Source organism: Amphiprion ocellaris, chromosome 14 (genome assembly GCF_022539595.1).
Source record: "Amphiprion ocellaris isolate individual 3 ecotype Okinawa chromosome 14, ASM2253959v1, whole genome shotgun sequence".
In the NCBI taxonomy this organism is placed as follows: Eukaryota; Metazoa; Chordata; class Actinopteri; family Pomacentridae; genus Amphiprion; species Amphiprion ocellaris.
The window spans coordinates 10,349,411-10,369,618 of NC_072779.1; the positions used below are offsets into that span (position 1 = coordinate 10,349,411).

At 39.3% G+C, this 20,208-nt stretch overlaps 1 protein-coding gene across 1 annotated transcript in view; it reads left to right on the forward strand.

Annotated features, from left to right (window-relative positions):
- Positions 1-16,943, forward strand: part of pds5b (PDS5 cohesin associated factor B) — a 32,348-nt gene extending 15,405 nt beyond the window's left edge. The window contains exons 9-35 of the mRNA XM_023298498.3: positions 84-199; positions 767-861; positions 1,072-1,217; positions 2,562-2,713; positions 3,978-4,091; positions 4,255-4,336; positions 4,445-4,493; positions 5,800-5,939; positions 6,567-6,682; positions 6,783-6,888; positions 7,403-7,563; positions 7,777-7,900; positions 8,280-8,438; positions 8,580-8,648; positions 8,897-9,033; positions 9,229-9,352; positions 9,647-9,851; positions 10,148-10,262; positions 10,642-10,774; positions 10,896-11,015; positions 11,437-11,499; positions 11,599-11,744; positions 12,020-12,092; positions 13,169-13,587; positions 13,714-13,794; positions 14,496-14,592; positions 16,149-16,943. Of these exons, the coding sequence (XP_023154266.1) occupies positions 84-199; positions 767-861; positions 1,072-1,217; positions 2,562-2,713; positions 3,978-4,091; positions 4,255-4,336; positions 4,445-4,493; positions 5,800-5,939; positions 6,567-6,682; positions 6,783-6,888; positions 7,403-7,563; positions 7,777-7,900; positions 8,280-8,438; positions 8,580-8,648; positions 8,897-9,033; positions 9,229-9,352; positions 9,647-9,851; positions 10,148-10,262; positions 10,642-10,774; positions 10,896-11,015; positions 11,437-11,499; positions 11,599-11,744; positions 12,020-12,092; positions 13,169-13,587; positions 13,714-13,794; positions 14,496-14,592; positions 16,149-16,181 (3,375 nt within the window). The 3' untranslated portion in view covers positions 16,182-16,943. The remainder of the gene's footprint in view (positions 1-83; positions 200-766; positions 862-1,071; positions 1,218-2,561; positions 2,714-3,977; positions 4,092-4,254; positions 4,337-4,444; positions 4,494-5,799; positions 5,940-6,566; positions 6,683-6,782; positions 6,889-7,402; positions 7,564-7,776; positions 7,901-8,279; positions 8,439-8,579; positions 8,649-8,896; positions 9,034-9,228; positions 9,353-9,646; positions 9,852-10,147; positions 10,263-10,641; positions 10,775-10,895; positions 11,016-11,436; positions 11,500-11,598; positions 11,745-12,019; positions 12,093-13,168; positions 13,588-13,713; positions 13,795-14,495; positions 14,593-16,148) is intronic.
- Positions 16,944-20,208: the final 3,265 nt, after the last annotated feature.

The following is a 20,208-nucleotide window of genomic DNA, read 5'->3' on the forward strand; positions in this document are numbered from 1 at the left end:
TGGCGCGTCTGTCCAATCGACACAGCCAAATTCGGTGCATCATTTCTCTCTCTGTCTCTCTTTCCTTCCCTCTGTCCCTGCAGAGTAATGATAATGATGAGAGGCTGCAGGTGGTGAAGCTGCTGGCGAAGATGTTTGGAGCCAAGGACTCTGAGTTGGCTGCGCAGAACAAACCACTCTGGCAGTGTTACCTTGGGAGGTGGGTTTCAGTGTTGTGGCCCTGGCATCCACAGATCCTCAATGCATGGAAAAAATGTTAAAATACTGTTTTTGTTTTTACCCCACTTGAGGTTAAATTGAGTACAGATCTTACTTTCTTCCAACTTAATTGTGCTTATTAAATGTTGGTTCATTTGTGCACAACATCATCTTTCCTCAACAAAAGTTTAATTCAATCCTTTTCACTTTCAGTTCTGTTCTCTTTTATTTTCAGAAATTGGAATGCTTTATTATTTGCTTTATTATTGAATTTATTTTAATTACAACGGTTTTGTCATTGTACCAACAGTATGAGAATAAACATTATACACACACACACACACACACACACACACACTCTTTCACACTCATATTCAATAAAAAGTAAAGTTTTAAAACATAATAAGAGCATTGTATAAAATATTGCACATATTGCTACAGGCATACACCCAGTGCGTGTCTGTAGCAAGCACCTGCTGAATTACACGTGTGTTTGCCTACATTATGTTGTGTATCCATTTGTCATCTATTACAGTACTGACATTAATTTTTTCTTTTCACCCAAAAGGTTTAACGATATCCATGTGCCTATAAGACTGGAGTGTGTCAAGTTCGCCAGTCATTGTCTCATGAACCACCCAGACCTGGCCAAAGACCTCACAGGTAAATCGGTTGAAATGCACTGACTGCTAACAAAATATGCCTTTGTGAGGTTATAAATGTATTGTATGAAACCTATTTTTATTAAAGTTCTAATTTTTTTTGCCACTATTTAAACTACTGCTAATAAAGTTTTTGATTCTTCCTTTGAAAACTGTATTTGCCCGCCAGTCCTCTCTCCTCCCGCTTATTTGTTCCTGTTTTCTTTCCCAGAGTACTTGAGGGTCAGATCACATGACCCAGAGGAGGCCATCCGCCATGATGTCATTGTCTCTATAGTAACTGCTGCCAAGAAAGACTTGTCTCTAGTCAATGATGCATTGTTGAATTTTGTAAAGGAGAGGACCTTGGACAAGAGAGTAAGTGGGAAAATTTGATCTATGTTGTATGTAGTACATGGCATTATGGGAAAAAAAAAACATATTTCAGTTGGTTTCAAATCAGTGCTCATTTTGATTTTAGTTAAGTCACTGTTTTGCTGAGGTTTAAGATTCCCTAACAGTTTCAAAAACACTTGCATGTGTGTCTGTCAACATGGGGAAAGCATATAGTTATGCTAAGGTTTGTTTCTTTGGGTCTAATCGCTGATGGAGTGTACACACTTTCTTTTATTATATAGTGATAGTTGTAATTTTTAGTGTTTCCCAGCTTTGTTCATTGCCTGTTTCATGTAAGACTTCAGACAGTGTTAGCCTTGCAAAATTTGGGACTTTGTCATCCAATTAGCAACTAAATAGGGCTTTTACCCTCTGAACTCCCCAACAGTTTCTGGCTGTTTTTTTGCTCTGGCTACGTTTTTACTGACTGGGCTCATTTTTCACTGCAGAATGAAGTCCTGCACCTCAGTGAAACAGTATAACCCTGTCTTAGAGTGGAGTGAATTGAAAAATCTATTTTGTGTGGTGTAGCAAAATTATCCCATGAATCAGAACAAAACAACAACATAAAGTTACATTTCTTTAAATACTCATTTTACAAAGAATTGGGGGGAAATTGGCTCAATATGTGCAACATTTTTTTCAAGTGCTCCAATGAATATCTGGAAAAAATTGTCTCTATATACCATGATATCATGTTTTACTGTTTGCTTTTTTATTTGTCTCCTAGGTGCTCTGTTAAAACTCAGGCTCTTGTTTAGTCAGAGTTACGTTGCTGTTCTTTTCTTGGTTGCACTGACAAGAGCAGATGGTTGTTGTTGTTTTGTTTTTTAACAGGAATTTTTAATAACGTTTGTAGGAGAGTGAGTGGGTCAAATTTCACAATAGCTTAGTTTAAATTTGGTTGTGTTTCCAAACAAAAGTCATAAATAATTACTTCAAGGACTGCCAAAAAGTGGAAAATCCAACGATTCTTCTTGTTATTACAGTTTCTTGCTATGCTAAATGGTGGGGGGTTTTCAGTTTAAATATCATTTCATTCAAAATTGCTGGCAGGTTTTGGGGTTCAGAGCATTAAGTGACCAAAGTTTCTCCGCCTATATCTTTTATCTTTTGATGTTAAAGTTTCCTGCTACTCTCTGTGTTTCCTCTGCGGGACCACTTGCCAATTTTCCTATCATGTTAAGTGTTTATAGATTTAATGTTGCCCTGCCATAGTTGTATGACATTTTCTCTCTGAGGAGCTACAGCCACTGTAGCATTTCATAAAATGTTTTGTAACCAGTTGTCATGATCTCCTTTATGTCTTTTCCCATCTTTAATCAGTGGCGTGTACGTAAGGAGGCAATGATGGGCCTGGCATCGATCTACAGGAAGTACTCGCTGCAGGGAGAGGGAGGGAGAGAGGCCTCTAAACAGATTTCCTGGATCAAAGACAAGCTGCTTCATATCTACTACCAGAACAGCATTGATGACAGGTTTGTGTGTTTTCCTGTGTGTTCTATAAAAGCATAGGAAAATCAAAAGATCCTTATGGTTTTCTATGACTCTTTCAAATACCTGTGAGTAAGTGTTTTAAGGGTTGATCATTTAAATCCGTTTCCTTAAAGATGCTGATTAGACTGGTGAGTTCCTTTAAATGAATTGCTTTTCGTTTGCTCAGTCACCACTTTTGTGCAAGTGTGGAGCAAAAAGCTGCTTTTAGCAATGTAAGCGGAGATTTTTAGCAATTTATGTCATTTGATGAATGAACTTCAGTGGATAAGCAGTCAAATGCGGTAATGACTTCACATTGAGGTATTTCACAGCAGAATTTGGCAGTGTGCCAAACATTTCACCTGTCTCAAACACAAACAGAAAAAATAGTTTTTTAAGTCAGCTTTTCAGAATCCAAAGAGCAAAGGTGTTTCTCTATACTCTAATTACCGCAGCAGTTTAAAAGCCATACAGGGGAAACTATAAAATAATACACCCGACAGTAGTCTCGAGGCATCACAGCTGTTTTCATAAGTAAGTTGTATGTAGGACTGGGTTTGGTATTTCATTTAACAGCCAGACAGCACACTGCAGCATCACTTAGTTCAGTCAGAACTAGCAAATTTGATGTGTTATTGTTTCTCCACCTACACAGGCTCAACATGGACAGCCTGCAATACCTCTCTGGGGCTTGTTCAAAGCGATTCTGCAAAATGTCACTAGTTAAAGTAGAAGATTAGCAATTACAATGCAAACTGGGAGCTTAAAAAAAGCCATGACGACAACAAAAAAAAGTCAAAACACCTCCATGAAACATTACAATCTCGGATCGAACCGCATAAGAGTGTCTGTGTGGGTAGTTATCCTTTAAATCACTCTGCTGCAGTGAAGGTGCTCAGTTGCCAGAAGGAAACGTTTGAGTGTGAATATGTGTTATTGTTTGACGTTTGAGCAGGGCAGCATTGAATTATTTGTTTTTGCTCAGTAAAAACTGTGAAATTACAGGTCACAAAGCATCTCTAAATACAGTTTTTATTACGACATATTGATACTGGAGTTTATTCCTCGACTAATAAAAAAGTCATGAATCTGTTTAATTACACAAGGGGACAATCAACAGGGAGCTTTATTTGTTGTGCTAATTGTGTTTTTTCAACAACATTTTGACTGTGGTGATGGTTAATGACTGCTCAGCTCAGACTCTTAACGACAGAAAAGGAATGATAAGATTTTGATTTCAATTAAATGTTTCCTCCGTCTGCACAGGTTGCTGGTGGAGCGAGTCTTTGCCCAGTACATGGTTCCTCACAACCTGGAAACCACTGAGAGAATGAAGTGTCTTTATTACCTGTATGCCACGCTGGACACAAATGCTGTCAAGTAAGTCTGTTTTACTAAAGCTGTTGAATGTTTAGAAAAGAATATAATGGTCTGGGGAGTATATTTTTGGACTTCAGTCTTAAAATAACACAACTCGTTGGAGAAAATGTCCAGACAAAAAGCCTAAACGACCTTTGCTTTGCATTGTTTGTTTCACTTGCAGAGCTTTGAATGAGATGTGGAAGTGCCAGAATCTCTTGCGACACCACGTCAAAGACCTGCTGGACCTGGTTAAAAAACCCAAGGTAATTCTGACTGATGCACATTGCAAAACTTTGCAGGCAGGTTGATGGATAAATATATCGTTCTCACATATTTCTAAACTATTTTTGCTTATCTTTTGTTTATTTTAGTCTGAAGCGTCCAACAAGGCCGTATTCGCCAAAGTCATGGTGATCACAAGTAAGTGGTTCTCCTAAAATAGAAGATATATTTCATTTAGAAAACTTATTGTAGTGGTTTGAATTGCTATTTTCAGACAACTTAACATTGTTGGCTTCATCAGTCTCTTAAACTGATGGCGTTCTGTCATTCAGAAAAAGGTTTCTTTTTTATTAATTTTACTCAGCTTCATTCAGATTTAAACACCACAGTGATGGTGAGAGCTATGTGCACATGCAGTATTTGTCATACATGTGGCATTGAACAGTTCATCAAGTGAGGTATACATAATACTGCGCTAATAAACAAAAGACCAAATGTAAACTAAGAGCAAGCTTGTCAGCCTGTCCAAGTAACTAATAGTCTGGTTTGTTTATTGTTTCCTACGAAATAAAAATTCTGTATATGTGTGATGATGATCCAAATACTACTTCGTCAACAGTAAAATCAAAATATTCCAACAGATAAGGTGCTGCTTAAGACTCAATCTCAGGATGGCCACAGTTTAGCAAGTGATTTAAATGGAGCTTAATAACTGTGACTTTGTGTGTGACAACTGAGCACATTACTGAAGTGAAAAGTGCATTATAAATACAATTTATTATTAACTCACCTACTAGATATGAAGTTAAGTGCATACTGCGATTTGATGTTAGAACCCAACCCAGCCTGAGTCTGTCTCCATGTCTGATATAATTTATAAGTCAATACTGATGTTGCCAGCACTTTTGTTCCATTGTTCCATGTGCCTAAATGCATCTCTATTGCCCTGGAGATGCTCAAAAGGAGCCTGCTACTGTTTCATGCTGCAGATATTTTATAAACTCAGAGGAAAGACTCCTACATACAGCTGGAAGGAATAAACGGAAGCTATTAGTCTGTGTTTTAATCACAGCTAAATTTTATTTTTATGAACATTTCAGTATGTAGCTGAATAGATGAGAAATTGTAGCACAAAGTGAATGAGAGATTTGAATTTTGTCTGCAAACTGCATTAATATGACAGCATGCAGTTCAGACTTGTGCCGTGTTAGAATTAACACGGACATATTCCTTGTTCTAACCTAGTAAGATGGCAATTTTTACAGAAAAGTCACCAGTGTTCTCATACAGACATGAAGCCGACACTTTTATTTGCTGTCAGATAAATGGAAATGAGTGCATGTCTGAAAATAGTTTTATACCACAGCATAGACCTTTCTAATTAACACAGCTTAAGAAGTAGAAAAATCAACAAAAATTCTAACAAGACTGCTGTAACAGGTAGTCTTACCTCGTTACTTCAGAGCTATTCTGTGCTGACATTAGCTTTATTGTGTGTCTGTAGGGAACCTGCCAGACCCGGGCAAGGCTCAGGACTTTGTGAAGAAGCTGGCTCAGGTCCTGGATGACGACGAGCGAATCCGAGATCAGTTGGAAACTTTGGTCAGCCCCACCTGCTCTTGCAAGCAGGCTGAAGTCTGTGTGGTGAGTATCGATGTTTCTGTCCAAGATCTCAGCGTGGTGCCCTCGAACTGAAATGCTGTCATCCCTCCAATGGTTCTGTTTTTTATGAGCTGATAGTTACGTAAGTTTGTTAATTTGTTCATAGATTTAACTTTACTTATTGTTCTTTTGTATTGAACAGAAAACCTCTCAACTCAAATTCTGTAAAATCTTTCAGTGTCAGTTTAACTTTGTACCTCAAAACACTGCTGTGATGCATATTTTTACAAAGTACTGTTAAAATCAAAGTTTGCATCTCTCTAATAATCGCTTACCTACATAGCTGATAGTCCACCTATAATGTGTCTTTTGTATTAACAAATATCCAGACTTAGTAGACTTCCACAGTGGTTGTAAAATGTTTTATGGTTTCATTGTTTATGAAGCATGATGGCATCTTGAACTCATAAGCATTCCAGGGACCTGCCGTCACTGTAGGAAAAAGTATCAAAACACATCAGTTTAAGCTCCTATAATAACTAGAATTTTAGGCAACAGGTCAAGTATCACTTTCAGTAGTTGTTGAGGTTCTACACACTAAAAGGCAGACAGAATATTGTGGAGACGTGTATCTACTTTACAGTGCCATTATTCTTTTTTTATTTTTAGCGAGACATCACTAAAAAGCTTGGCAGCCCCAAACAACCCAGCAATCCCTTCCTGGAAATGGTAAAGTTTCTGCTGGAGAGAATCGCCCCTGTTCACATCGACACAGAGTCCATCAGGTACTGTGTTAAAACAGAAACTCTGTTAATGCAAAGACCATCAATACCAGTGATGTTTGAGTCTAACACGCAGTGTTTCCTCTCTGCCATCATCTATCAGTGCTTTGATAAAGCAAGTAAACAAATCTATAGATGGAACGGCTGACGATGAGGAGGAGGGCGTTCCCACTGAAGAAGCCATCAGAGCAGGACTGGAACTGCTAAAGGTAAAAACCTGTAAGAAACCCAGATGTCAGCTGGGCTCGCATCTGAACATCTGCACCTGTCTGCAAATTGTGATAATGAATACTAACTTTTAAGTCATTCATTATCTCACTGGTGTATTATTTAACAATATAATACCTGTAGGAGAAATTCAAAATAGGCTCTGCTCTCAGTTCAGCTTCTAGAGTGTTTGTCTAAATTGCTGCCAGCAACTTGAGTAATCAGAGAATTAAACATATTGTTTTGGTTTGTTCTCGCTGAATGAAATTGTTGAATGACAAACAGGGAAAAAAATGAACATTCAGTGACAGATAATGAACCTCCCACAGTTATGCCTTTGATGTGGGGCTGACAGCAGCATTCATTACACAACACATTATTACTGATGACATAAAGGCTTCCCGTGTCTTTCCAGTTTACTTAAAACATATGCAACACTTTTTGTCAACATTTTGATAGTGGAAAATTTTCAGTCAATGCTATCCAGTTGTCTGACCCGCTTTTCGTCGCACACAGGTGCTGTCGTTCACACACCCAGTGTCATTCCACTCTGCAGAGACATTTGAGTCTCTGCTGGGCTGTTTGAAAATGGATGACGAGAAGGTGGCAGAGGCTGCGCTGCAGATTTTCAAGAACACAGGAAGCAAGATGGAAGAGAGTTTTCCTCACATCAAATCGTACGTTTTATTGTCTGATAGATGCTTTTATTAATTTTTTATCCAACAGCTCATTATATGTGGTCTTACTTACATATTCAATCATGCATAGAAATTGCAATGCTTCTTCACATCTTGAAACACTTACCAGGATACAGTACAATCTTTGTGATTTAAGACAATACCTTTTACTGATTTTTTTTTTAAACGGTGTTTCCCGTCTGCTCCCCCAAGTGTTTTACTGCCAGTACTGCAGGCCAAAGCCAAGAGAGGCCCTCCTCGCCAGGCCAAGTATGCCATCCACTGCATCAACGCCATGTTCAGCAACAGAGACACACACTTTGCGCAGATCTTTGAGGTCAGTCAACCCATGTCTAGTTTCATGAATGTGAGTCAATGTACAAATCACAGAGGTCTTCTCGTTTGGCATACTTTGCAATGGCGTTACCGTTTTGTTGGCTTTTTCTAGTTTTAGGCAGAAAATCAGCTTAGATTAATAACTGTGCCTAAAATATATTAAGAACATGTAACTCCTTGATGTGAACTGAGTATTTACTTCATCTTCATCAAGTACCTCTGAAAGTGAAGCAATAAAACAAGTGTGTAAAGTTAAATATGGCCCTAAAACAGGGATGCTAAGTATCACAGTTGCTCCCAGATCTGATATTTTTGCACCTGTACATCTGCATGTCTGACTTTTGTTAAAATAGCTGATGATATATTACGTGTTTCTCCAGCCCCTGCACAAAGGCCTCGACCCTGCTAACCTGGAGCAGCTCATCACTCCCTTGACCACCCTGGGTCACCTGGCTCAGCTGGCCCCAGAACAGTTCGCTGCACCTCTCAAATCTCTAGTCGCTAACTTCATTGTGAAGGATCTGCTCATGAACGACAGGGTACACACTTCATAAATATGTACACATCACACATACCAGACTCATGTTTAGTTATGCTGCCTAGAAAAGTATCAGGAGAAGTATTTTTTGTCTGTCTGTTCATATCATATTATGTAGACTTACAGAATTATTTGTCTATAGATCCCAGGCAAGAAGACAACTAAACTTTGGGTTCCTGATGATGAAGTGTCTCCAGAGACTCTGGCCAAGGTCAGTAGTAAATCCTTTTGTATCTCTTTAAAAGCTCAGGTGACTGTTGTTTTTTTAATTTTTAATCTGAAACATCTAAACACTATCAGGGAGAACAGTCTCGAATATTACATATGTCTTGCTTTATATGTTTATCATAATAATTAAATGAGGAGATAAGTTATTTTGAATATTGTATGCCAGTGATGCACTTTCACTGCCCTTAAAATGACTTTTGACCGTTCACCGTTCTTTCCTCCTCCACTCAGATCCAGGGCATAAAGCTGATGGTGAGATGGTTATTAGGAGTGAAGAACAACCAGAGCAAATCCGGCAACTCCACCCTGAGGATGCTGACTGCAATCCTCCACAGCGATGGAGATCTAACTGAGCAGGGCAGGATGGGGTAAGGTCCTATGTGTGTCAGCATTTTGAGCAGCTTAAAGAGAGCTTTGTCTTCAGATTATAATCAGTGAAGCAAATTTTAATAGGTATTGTGGACCTTAGGGGGATGTTGGGTTTTAATCGTCAACACAATTTGTAGATAAACAAAGAAAACCTTGTTTACTCATCTCTCCTCTGACTTCTTTTCATCTCCCAGTAAACCAGACATGTCGAGGCTGCGGTTGGCGGCGGCGTGTGCCCTGCTGAAGCTGGCACAGGAGCCCTGCTATCACGAAATCATCACACTGGAACAATATCAGCTGTGTGCTCTTGTCATCAATGTAAGAACCGTCACTGGTCCTTTTTTTTTTTTTTTTTTTTTTTTTACACAAAGTTCATGCTCCTTTTCAGACTGCATTTTATTTTCTGGATTTATCATTTGGGTTTTATATTGCTTTGAAATGATGTACAACTGTACTCAGCATACTCATTTTCTGTCAAGCACCTAGTTCTCTTCAACATCTGCATTGTTTTTTGCTTCTTCTTTTCTCTATACTATTCTACTATTTCATCTGCTACCTCAGTGCTCCTAATCATTGTCACGGTTTCTATGCTTCTTCCTCTTTGCTCTCCAGGATGAGTGCTACCAAGTGCGACAGTGTTTTTCCCAGAAGCTTCACCGGGGCCTGTGCCGCCTCCGTCTACCGCTGGAATACATGGCAGTGTTCGCTTTGTGTGCCAAGGACCCTGTTAAAGAGAGGAGAGCTCACGCTCGTCAGTGCTTGGTGAAAAACGTCAACATTCGCAGAGAGTACCTCAAACAGCATGCTGCCATCAGCGGTAAAGAAACCAAGCTAAATCTGACCATTTAAAATAAAACTAGCAATTGTTTTTTGTTTTGTTTAGGTTATCATTTATCTCAGAAGCAGCCAGAAAACTATTTTCACACGAAACAAGCTCTACATTATTTGATAGGTTTCTACAGTATGTTTTTATAACCTGAATATTTGAGATGTAATACTGGAAGTGAGAGATTGAACTTTAAAGACGAAATCCTTTGCTTGTAGTACAGCTTGTGTTAGCACTGTTGTCGTGAGGTAGTATTGGTGTAATATTTTCCCCTGTGTGTACAACAGACAAGCTGTTTTCTCTGCTGCCGGAGTATGTGGTGCCCTACACCATCCACCTTCTGGCACATGACCCAGACTACGTCAAAGTACAGGACATCGAGCAGCTGAAGGAAATTAAAGAGTAAGTAGGGTATGGGAAAGCTGCTGGCTGCTGATAGTGTTAATGATTAAAGAATGCTGTAAAAAAAAAAAGTAAAAATCACACAAAATTTAATCATCTCTTAGGTCACTGTAGAATATTACAACCTGGTGTTTCGTCATTTTAAGAGGAATGTAGCTTTGTTGACAATAAAAGCTTCCAGCACTAAATAATATCAATGTTTTCCTTTTAGAGAATACTTGAGCTAGTACAGTTTTATTCATGCCATTACTCATAAATTTTATCTGCAGTATCCAGTGAATTGTAACGCCTGCATTCAAGAACTTAAAAGGAAATTCTTAGAGAATCATGGCTTGAATTCAGTCTTGTGTGCTGATATCGGACTTCCCTTCCTTGCTAGGGCTCTGTGGTTTGTCCTTGAGATCATAATGGCCAAGAATGAGAATAATAGCCACGCCTTCATTAGAAAAATGGTGGAAAATATGAAACAGACAAAAGATGCCCAGGCTGCGAGCGATCCCAAAACTAACGAGGTACACATGCACGTCCAATTACACTGAGCATGCAATATGTTGATAGTACACAATCATTCGCTGCTCTGACTGTGATCTTGAGCACCATCTGGCTCACCAGACTTTTTTGTCGTCTGTACAGAAACTGTACACAGTGTGTGACGTGGCCATGAACATTATCATGTCAAAGAGCACCACCTACAGCCTGGAGTCCCCGAAAGACCCCGTGCTACCCTCACGCTTCTTCACCAAACCAGACAAGGTCAGTGTCTGCACAGCATTTCCCTAATTCTGAAATATTTTCTCTCCCGTGCAGCAGTTGATTTAGTGTTTTTTATTTTGTATTCATGGCAGGAGCTGAGCCCCAAATTTGATCTGCAAAACAGTTAATTTCCTTTGACAAGTGCATATTAAAAAAATGTTAATTAAAAGATAAACACAGATGACTTGTATATTCCAGGTTGTGGTAGCAGGAGGAAGCCTTTTAAAAAAAAAAAAAAACATCAGCTTGTTTCAACAGGAAAGATCAAAATAGCTGCCTCACAGTTTGACTAATGAGATTGTTTGGCAGGGAAAACCTTCTCTGCATTATCCTCAGCTCGTGTTTCTTTTTTCTTTTTCCGATAGTTGTTGTTCTCTCTACACAAACAAGCTATCTGACATAACTCTGGTGTTTGTTTCAGAATTTCAGCAACACAAAAAATTATCTCCCACCAGAGATGAAGGCATTCTTCACACCCGGAAAGGTAAGTGATGTTTGCTTGTGTATCTTTTTTTGTGTGTTTTGTTTGATGGAACATGTATCCAACTCAACTCTTACCAACTCTCTTTCCTCCTTCCTTAAGCCCAAGTCGGCTAACGTTTTGGGTGCAGTAAACAAGCCGCTGTCGTCGGCGGGAAAACAACTCCAGAGTAAAGCTTCTCGTATGGAGACCAACAGTAACGATGATTCATCGTCCAACCCAGGCTCCCCACAACGCAGCAAGACCAGGTATAACATATTAAACACTTGAAAACTAAATTCCACACTCTAATATCAACAATCCTGGAGCCTGCTGCTCACTAAGTTCCTCCAACTCCAGACATTTAGGTGCTCTGATCACTGAGCAGACTGACAATAAACTGTGTCTAATTATTCACATATTTCAAAATGATGACAACAAACAGCCTCACAACACACTCATTGGAGATGTTTATAAACTGCACAGAACTGCAGAAGTTTTTGTGTTGTTACAACACTAACAATTAATAATTGATATTTTTCAGGCATGACAGCACAGAAATGGATCATAGTGAAAATGAGGACATCAGCCTAAAGAGAGCAGACAGTGTTGACAAGGTACTAAAACCACTTATGCTGATCTACTCCTGCGATGCGAGACGGATTATAATAACAACAATGGGGCTTCAATTTTGTCATTTTATTGTTATTCATGGGTTTTATCAGTATGAAATTGAGCAGCCATTTGGTCATTATGTCTACATTGCTAATGAAATCCAGTAATCATCCGGAAAATACTGCATTATTGAGTTATTTGTTCCAAATTATTGGTAGTAGCCAGAGTCTCCCAGCTGTAATCTTATTAAGAAATAATGCACTCCCAATCAGAAAGATCATGGGGATTGTCCCTTATTATTTGCACAACCTTGAAGCCAATAGATACCAATAGAATGCACAGACAAAAATTAAATATTTTTTGTATACAGTGTGATCTTAGTGGGAGATCTGGAATGTGACTAAGTATCATAAAAAAACAAAAATAACTTTTTCTTAGTTTGGTCTCTAGTATGACTGCACAAATAAACAACAACATTATCTGGAAGTGCACAGTAAGTGGCGACAGGCCGAAAAGGGCGCGTTGCTGTGATCAAGCTGAGTGCTGACAGTCATAAATCCTTATGTCTCTGTGTTTTGATTGTATTGTGCAAACACAAGCTGGATTTAAGTCAAGTCGGGATAACTCAGTATGCAATGTGTAAACAGTCATCAATAACAGCCTCCAAACTGACTGCTTACATAAGGTTGTCTTTGTTTTGTCCTGTATCAGTTAAGTAATTCTTTCTTTTTCAGCAAGTCAGAGGGTACTTTCTGTCAAAACGTATGAATTCAGCATATACTTCAGTTTTTGGCAGGAATGGTCTGGCACTTAAATGTATTTTGCCAGTTGTCTCATGTTCATTGACTGAGTTTCTTAAAGTTTATTTTCACAGAAAGCAAAAAAAAAAAAAACTTTCCTGGATGGAATAACATTTGTAGTTCATGGAAGGGTTCTGACTTCAATTTTTTGAATCATTTACACAAGCCGTGCATCTAACATGTCTGTGCTGTTACTCCTGCCTTGGTTGCAGGTCAGACTCTCCTTTCTCTTTTCTCTCTGCAGCAACTCTCAAGCTAATTGTGTTGCTCTTTGACAGGATATCGAAAAGCCTCGTGGTCGCAAACGGGGCGTGACCTCCAGTGACGACCAGGAGAGCAAGCCAAAGCGAGGACGCAAGAAGGCAGCTGCTAACACGACCACAGCAGCCGAGTCGGAAGACCAGTGGGACGAGGACAACCGACCGGAGGACGAGCAGAACAGCCCTCCGAAAAAAGGACGCAGGGGCCGGCCTCCAAAGTCTGCTGCCGCCGGTCAGGACACACCTTCCAAGGGCAGGAGGGGACGAAAGAAGGCAGCTCCTCCGCCAGAGGATGATGAAGACGAGGAGGAGGAAGAAGAGGAGAGGGGGGACGAGGAAGCAGAGGAGGACGACGACGAGGACGACAGGAGCGCTGAAAATATGGAGGTGAAGCCGAAAGGAGGAAGGCAAGCCAGGGCACCGCGGAGATCACAAGGGTAAGAAACAGAAAAGGTGTGAAGTAAAGGCCTCCGGAGAAGTTGGATCAGCTTCACCGATAACATTTTCTGCTGGCACAGAGTCGTTTTTGACTCAAACTCTGTTGTTTGCATTTTGTTCAACAGCTCAGAGTCAGCAGAGTCCACACCACAGAAGAGGAGAGGACGCCCACCCAAATCAGCTCAGCCAGCTGCCAAGAAACCAACGTAAGAGGAGCACTCGCTTTCTGATGTTTTGCGGGCTTCTGCATAAACGCATTTCATTCAGAAGTCACTTTCACTACTCCTCGTTCCTGTCATCTCATCATAAACATCAGTTTTTAGCAAAAACGTGAAATGAGCTTGAATGAATTCATCATTTTTAATTGGCTAAGTCATTCATCCATTTTATTCCACTTGTTCTAGTCCAGGTTTAATTGGAATTATTGAAATGAATAAATGTGATATAATAATTATGGGCTATATTGACCCTGCTGGTTTTCCATCCTAATTATTTCTGTGGCTTGGTTATTGAACTGTCGTATAATAAATTTAGCAAATCCTGCAGAAACTCTGTTTTGCAAATTATTACAAGTTTGCTGTGAAATCGAGCTGCAATCTGTCACCGTATCCACACATTGTTAAATGCACCAACACCTAGATTAGAAGTTAGTGTTGTAAACTGTTGTTATTTATTATCAGTCAGTGTGGTGTCTTAATGTTCCAACTGCCAAAGATGCCTCTCGCCAACATTTAGCACCTGGTGGGTGAGATTTTGAGACACTTCAAACAAAAAAAAAAAAATCTGTGTTAAATCAAGCTGTAGCTTTGTTGCCTCTCTGTGGGGTTGTTCTGTAAAGTTTCATGTTTCTGCAGTGACTCCCTTTTACTTGTGCATCATGTTAATTCAATGCCTCTCTGGTGTCCAGGCGTGGTGGCCGATCGAAGGCAGCTGCTGCTAAAGATGACTCTGAGGAAGAAGATGAAGAAGAAGAGGAGGAGCAGGAAGACGAGCCAACACCGAAGGTACTGAGTCAGGTGTTACATTTAACATTTCTGGATCTCACCTGCTGGTTACATTAGAGATGCATTCGGTTCACAGAGGGGCTGCTGCAGCGTCACTCTATACACTATAATCAATGAAACTGGTTAAACCAGGCACGAGAGGAGTGTGAAGTGGTGCGTCTGGGCCACAGAGATCCGCCTTGCAAATTTAAAAGTAGTCCAGTTTTGTATTCATATTTTTTCACAAGGTTTGAGCTGCACTTTTACAAAGAAGTTGGTGTTAAAGTGTCTCTATTTTAGTTTTTTATTAAATTCCCACAATACAGGGGGTCCCCGGTTTATGACAACCTCAACCTACGGCGTTATGTCGGAACTGGCTACATGGAACTAGTTGACGAGCAGAGCGGACAAATATGTCGTCACGTGGCGCTATAAAACAGCTTTGTTTACATTCTCCGGTTGTACCTCACCTTGGATTGTGCTACATTCGCTAACTTTTTGCCCTTCATTATGGCTTCCAAGTGTAAGTCAGACTCTTCTGATGGCAGTGCTTCAAAGACAAGGGAAGTCATCCCCATTGAAGTGAAATTGGATATAATAAAACACTCTGAACAGGGCAAAACACTGGCAAACATTGGTCAAAATGTAAAAGCAGTGCAACATATTGTAGTGACCCTCTGTGATGAATGAGCGAGACTTTTGTCTCGTTCTCTGGTTGTTTATTTAACCTTCACACAGGCTACTGTGGGTCGTAGCCAATGCTAAAATAACTACAAAAAAAACGATATCTTGGCTCTAGAATTAGCCGCCGTTCCCAGCTTTCTCTCTCTCTTGACACACACACACTGACACTGCACAGAGCAACACACACACTACTGCTGACTCTCAGCCAATCAGAGGTGAGTTAACTAAACATGGCACTTTCACTGACATTAGGTAAATCTCGTACTGAGCAATAAACGTTGAAACCTCAGCATCAACAACATCAGTCTGTTACAATATTCTGTTATCTTCTTTTAAAATGATTCATACATGCATGACAGTCTTTGGTATTCATGACTTTTCCGAAGAACTGATCGTAATGTGATGCACATAAGGGCTTTGTTTACATTTTCGGCGGAGTTCCGACTTATGGCGATAATCGACTTACACTGTAGGAACAGAACTCCAACGTAAGTCAAGGAGCTACTGTACATGAAAGAAGAACTGTACCAGACAGGGCTTCAACTTCAGGTTCAGGTTTAGATCATTCTGTTAGCATTTATTGTCTCCACATTAGCTAGCGGTTGTTTAGTAACATTGTTTTTCATAGATAGATAGATAGAACTTGTCTGTGTTAGACAAACTGTGAAAATCTTCAGTTTTGCAGCACTCGGGGGGGTCTTAAAAAATTGAAGACAACAATCCCAAAACAAACCGCACCGTCTGTTTTTTTTCCTCCAACTCGTACAGCTCTACGTGGTGTCACTGCACATCTGCCTGCACAGTCTGCATACATTACATGTTGACTGCAGCTAAAAGGTCAGATGAATTTAAGCCGTATTGTTTTTCTTTTTCATTTCTTTTCTCCCTCCTAGGGTCGCAAGAAGGCAGCGGGGCGAAGAAGATGAGCTAAAAAAACAAAGAAGAGCATACGTCTCCTCTAAAGTCATGGAGGAATGACGCAGGAAAGAAAATATGGACATTGAACTTTTTAAACTTTTCATATGCCGACGCTCCTACTGTTACACAAATTTACACACTTGCATATACCACATGCACACTACATCAGAGCATCCGCATCATCAGCTGTGGGTTGTTGCTTTGTGTTGCATTGTGATGATGTTCGCCACATTAAGTAGAAATAATTTTACCAGAAAAACCAACAAACAAAAAAAGATCACACTTGTAAATAGTCTCTTATGTCTGTTTCATGTTCTGTTGTTGTGTTTGATGCTGACTGGGGGGATGCTGTAAAGCCTTTACCCACTGATACTATTAAAGTGCTCCCTTAAAGCAATATTGCTTATCAAACCTCCCTCTGTGTCCTACTTTTAAAAACTGAAAGAGATTAACCATTAAATTTGTTTCGAGACGTTAATTGTCTCATTTTACTTTAAACGAAACCGGTTTTGTTTACAACTCTGTATATTAATACCTTTTTTTTTTTTTTTTTTTACCATGTATCGAAAAAAAAATGTCCGAAACCTGTCCAAATGTAGAGTTGCTTCTGGAAATGATTGTAGTGTGCGTCTCATTTTTAGGTTTGTACTTGCTGGTAGAAGGAAGTCATGAGCAGCTGTGGTTGTAGTGTTTGTCACTGCTGATTAACTTGGCTTCACATCCACCCAGTCAGTCTCCGTTGTATCAATATAATTCTCTATAAAACCTGACATGCACCATTTCTCTTTATTTCGCTTTTAACGTTTTGAATTGAGCGGCTTGTTTGGCTTGTCAACGTAATCAGGTTTGATGCCTTGAGGTGAAATGCAAATTAGGGAGAGCATGGACCCAAATAATGCGATGAGAAAAAATAGTTCAGATTAGTTCAGAGTGTTTGAAAAAGACTCCAATTTTGGTGGCATTGCTTTTGAGTTTTTGTTGCCTTTCATTGATGTTGCCCTAGCACATGAAGAAGTTCTAAAATCTCCAGAAATCCTGTGCTTTGTCTGCCCACTGCGCTCAGCAAATCTCAGGAATAATCACACTGATGTGGTCCTGCAGTCCAAAATGTAACCAGATTATTCTGTAAATATGTGTCACTGCCTCTCAGAAACAGAGCCGTCTACACCTGTCAACTGTGGCTACGATGCAGCCTTCCACTCATCAACTGACCTCTAGATCAGTGGGAGCAAACACTGAAGCGGCTTTTAGGAACCAGCTCGATAGTGAAAGGTAACCAACATCAAACAAGGTGTCCTGGGTAAATATATGGAATCGCAGAGGTGACATAATAAAAAATAAATCTAGGAAAAGAAAAAAAGGAAATGTGTAAATATAAAGAGGAATGAATAAATAAAAATAAATCTGTTAGAAAATAAGGAAAATTTAAAAATATGGAAATATAAAGGTACATTTTGTCTTGATTTTCCCGTTCTTTTTCCTTTTGTTTTTCCATTTTGTCATTTTTTAATTTATTCTTTTATTCCTTTTTATATTTACACATTTATTTCCTTTTTTAACAGATTTTTAAAAAATATTCCTCTTTATGTTTGCACATTTATTTCCTTATTTTTTTAAACAGATTTTCTTTTATTTCACTTTATATTTACACATTTATTTCCTTTTTTTAAAACAGATTTGTGTTTTATTATGGCACTCCTGTGATTCCATAAAAATACAGTTATTTGTTAGCAAAAGAGCTTTGGCATTTGACCAAAGAAAATCTATAAGCAGAAAGGGGCTCCTGGGTACTAGGTAATCATAGGAGCTGTTTTTTTGGGAACAACACACAAAGGTTTGTAGTTGATGCTGCAGTGGAAAATGGCCTGATAAGGTTTGTACAGACATATCTAATCCATTACTGAACTGCTTTCTTGAAATCAAGGAATACATATGTGTCACACTGCAGGTTTTTTGTATCCTTAGTTCCCAGTTGCTTCCACTGGATTGGTGGACTGGTATGGGTGTGGCTCCAATCAGGATCTTTGATTCAACAGCAGTAGACCACACCAGAGTGGGAGCCAATGGTGTGAGGGAACCACACATCTAATCTGCATACAGGAAGAAGAACCCCTACTGGACATAGTCAGTTTTAAGGTAATGCAAACACAACCATTCCTATGTTCAGGTGTTTATATATCAAGAAAAACATGATTGTTACTCCACCAGGGAGGTGGCGTTGGTTTGCCCGTCTGTCTGTCTGTCTGTTAGCAACATCATTCAAAAACGGACAAATGGATTTGGATGAAATTTTCAGGGAAGGTCAGAAATGACACAGGGACCAACTGATTAGATTTTGGCAGTGATGCAGCGTATAGTCTGGATTTGTTAAAGATTTCTGTATCATTGCGAGATAGCAACATGGCGTCACTGTAACTATGACAACAAGTGAACACTACGTCACATGATTGTGATCCTACTACAAATCAACCACTGCGGACTTATCAGGACTTATCTATCAGAAATCATACAAGCAGCAACTGATTAACTTGTGGGGGTGATTCTGAGTCCTATCAATTCCTGTCGCCCGCGACATATTTAGGTCACGTGATTCGATTATCCGTACATAACGTACACATGCATAACGCACGTCTGTGCTCAGCGCAAAATCATTTTGTTTGTGGTTACATCTATATTAAATGGCCACATTCTACAGTGCTGTGATTTCTGCCATGACTTTTGTCAAGATTTCAGCCGTCAGAAATGATACAACTGAGCAGCCTTGGCGGAGTACTGAGGGCTTTTCTTGTTCACATTGTGATCCATTCCTGCTAATAGATCAACCTAGATTCTTTACACTTAGCCTTAAATAAATACATATATTCATGTATGTTTATAGAAACATCTGTGCATTTCTTGCTGTGACTGCACAAAAGAACTTATCATGCAAGCGCTTACATTTTGCTTTGGGAAGTCAAACTTAGCAGCTATAGTCTTTGTTTTGCTAAACTGGATTTGTTCATTGACAACATGTCTTGTGACACATATCCACCTTTATGGAAATCTAATTCTTTACAGGATGTGCTCTCACCTCAGTAAACTTTTCATTTTTTGTGTGTCGCTAATGACTTTGCCTTATATTGTGACGTGTTACATATTCAAACCCACTTAGAATTATTGTGTAGAAGGAATTTGGGACATCTGTATGTTTTTGTGTTAGAAAATCAACAGGATCCTTTTAAATTTTGACTGTGATTAGCTTGATGAGTGTGTCCAGAAACATTTCATTATATATTAGATGCTGAATTGCACAATTAATTTAACGCATCTGTTTTCAAAAGCGAGAAAAACCAGAATGACTTGCTTATGTAAGGTATTGGATTACGTAACACTACATATATGACGTGGCTGAAACTGGACAGTCCAGTAGAGTAAAAAAACATCTGAATAGTCTTTGAATTTTAATTTGTATCCAAATGAAAGCTGTAATTGTTCACTGTTGCTGTACAAACGTTTCCATCGAGAAGAACATACAGTTTTATCAACCCTGTTTGAATGAGTGCTGATTCCATTATTTGCAGTAAGTACAGCAGAGAGTTAGAACACACAGTGCGTGCTGTGTTTGCGCTCTCAGGCTGCTAAGCATCGCTCAAGGATGCTCTTCCTGTGTTGTATATGAGAGTAGCTCTGCTCTACACTGCTTATGCACATACACTTGAGTTTTGAACTTTCCATTGCAGCTCGGCTCATTGGAAAAAACACCCACACACCTTGTTCTGGCCTCAGCTCTGGTCTGTGATCGGCTGCCAGCTGAGTCCGTCTCCCTGCATCAAATAAAACACCTGAAAATTTAATGAATGATGGCAGTACACTGTGAAAAATGAACTTGTGTTAACATTTTTTTACTGTAATTATTTGTTTTAATTTACTGATGTTTTACAGATTTTTCCTCTTTTGAGAAATTAGAGATATCTATTAAAATCACAGGAATCAAGAGTATCCATTTACATGTCATCCATAACAAAAAGAGAGCAAAACTATAAGGTCAGCATCAAA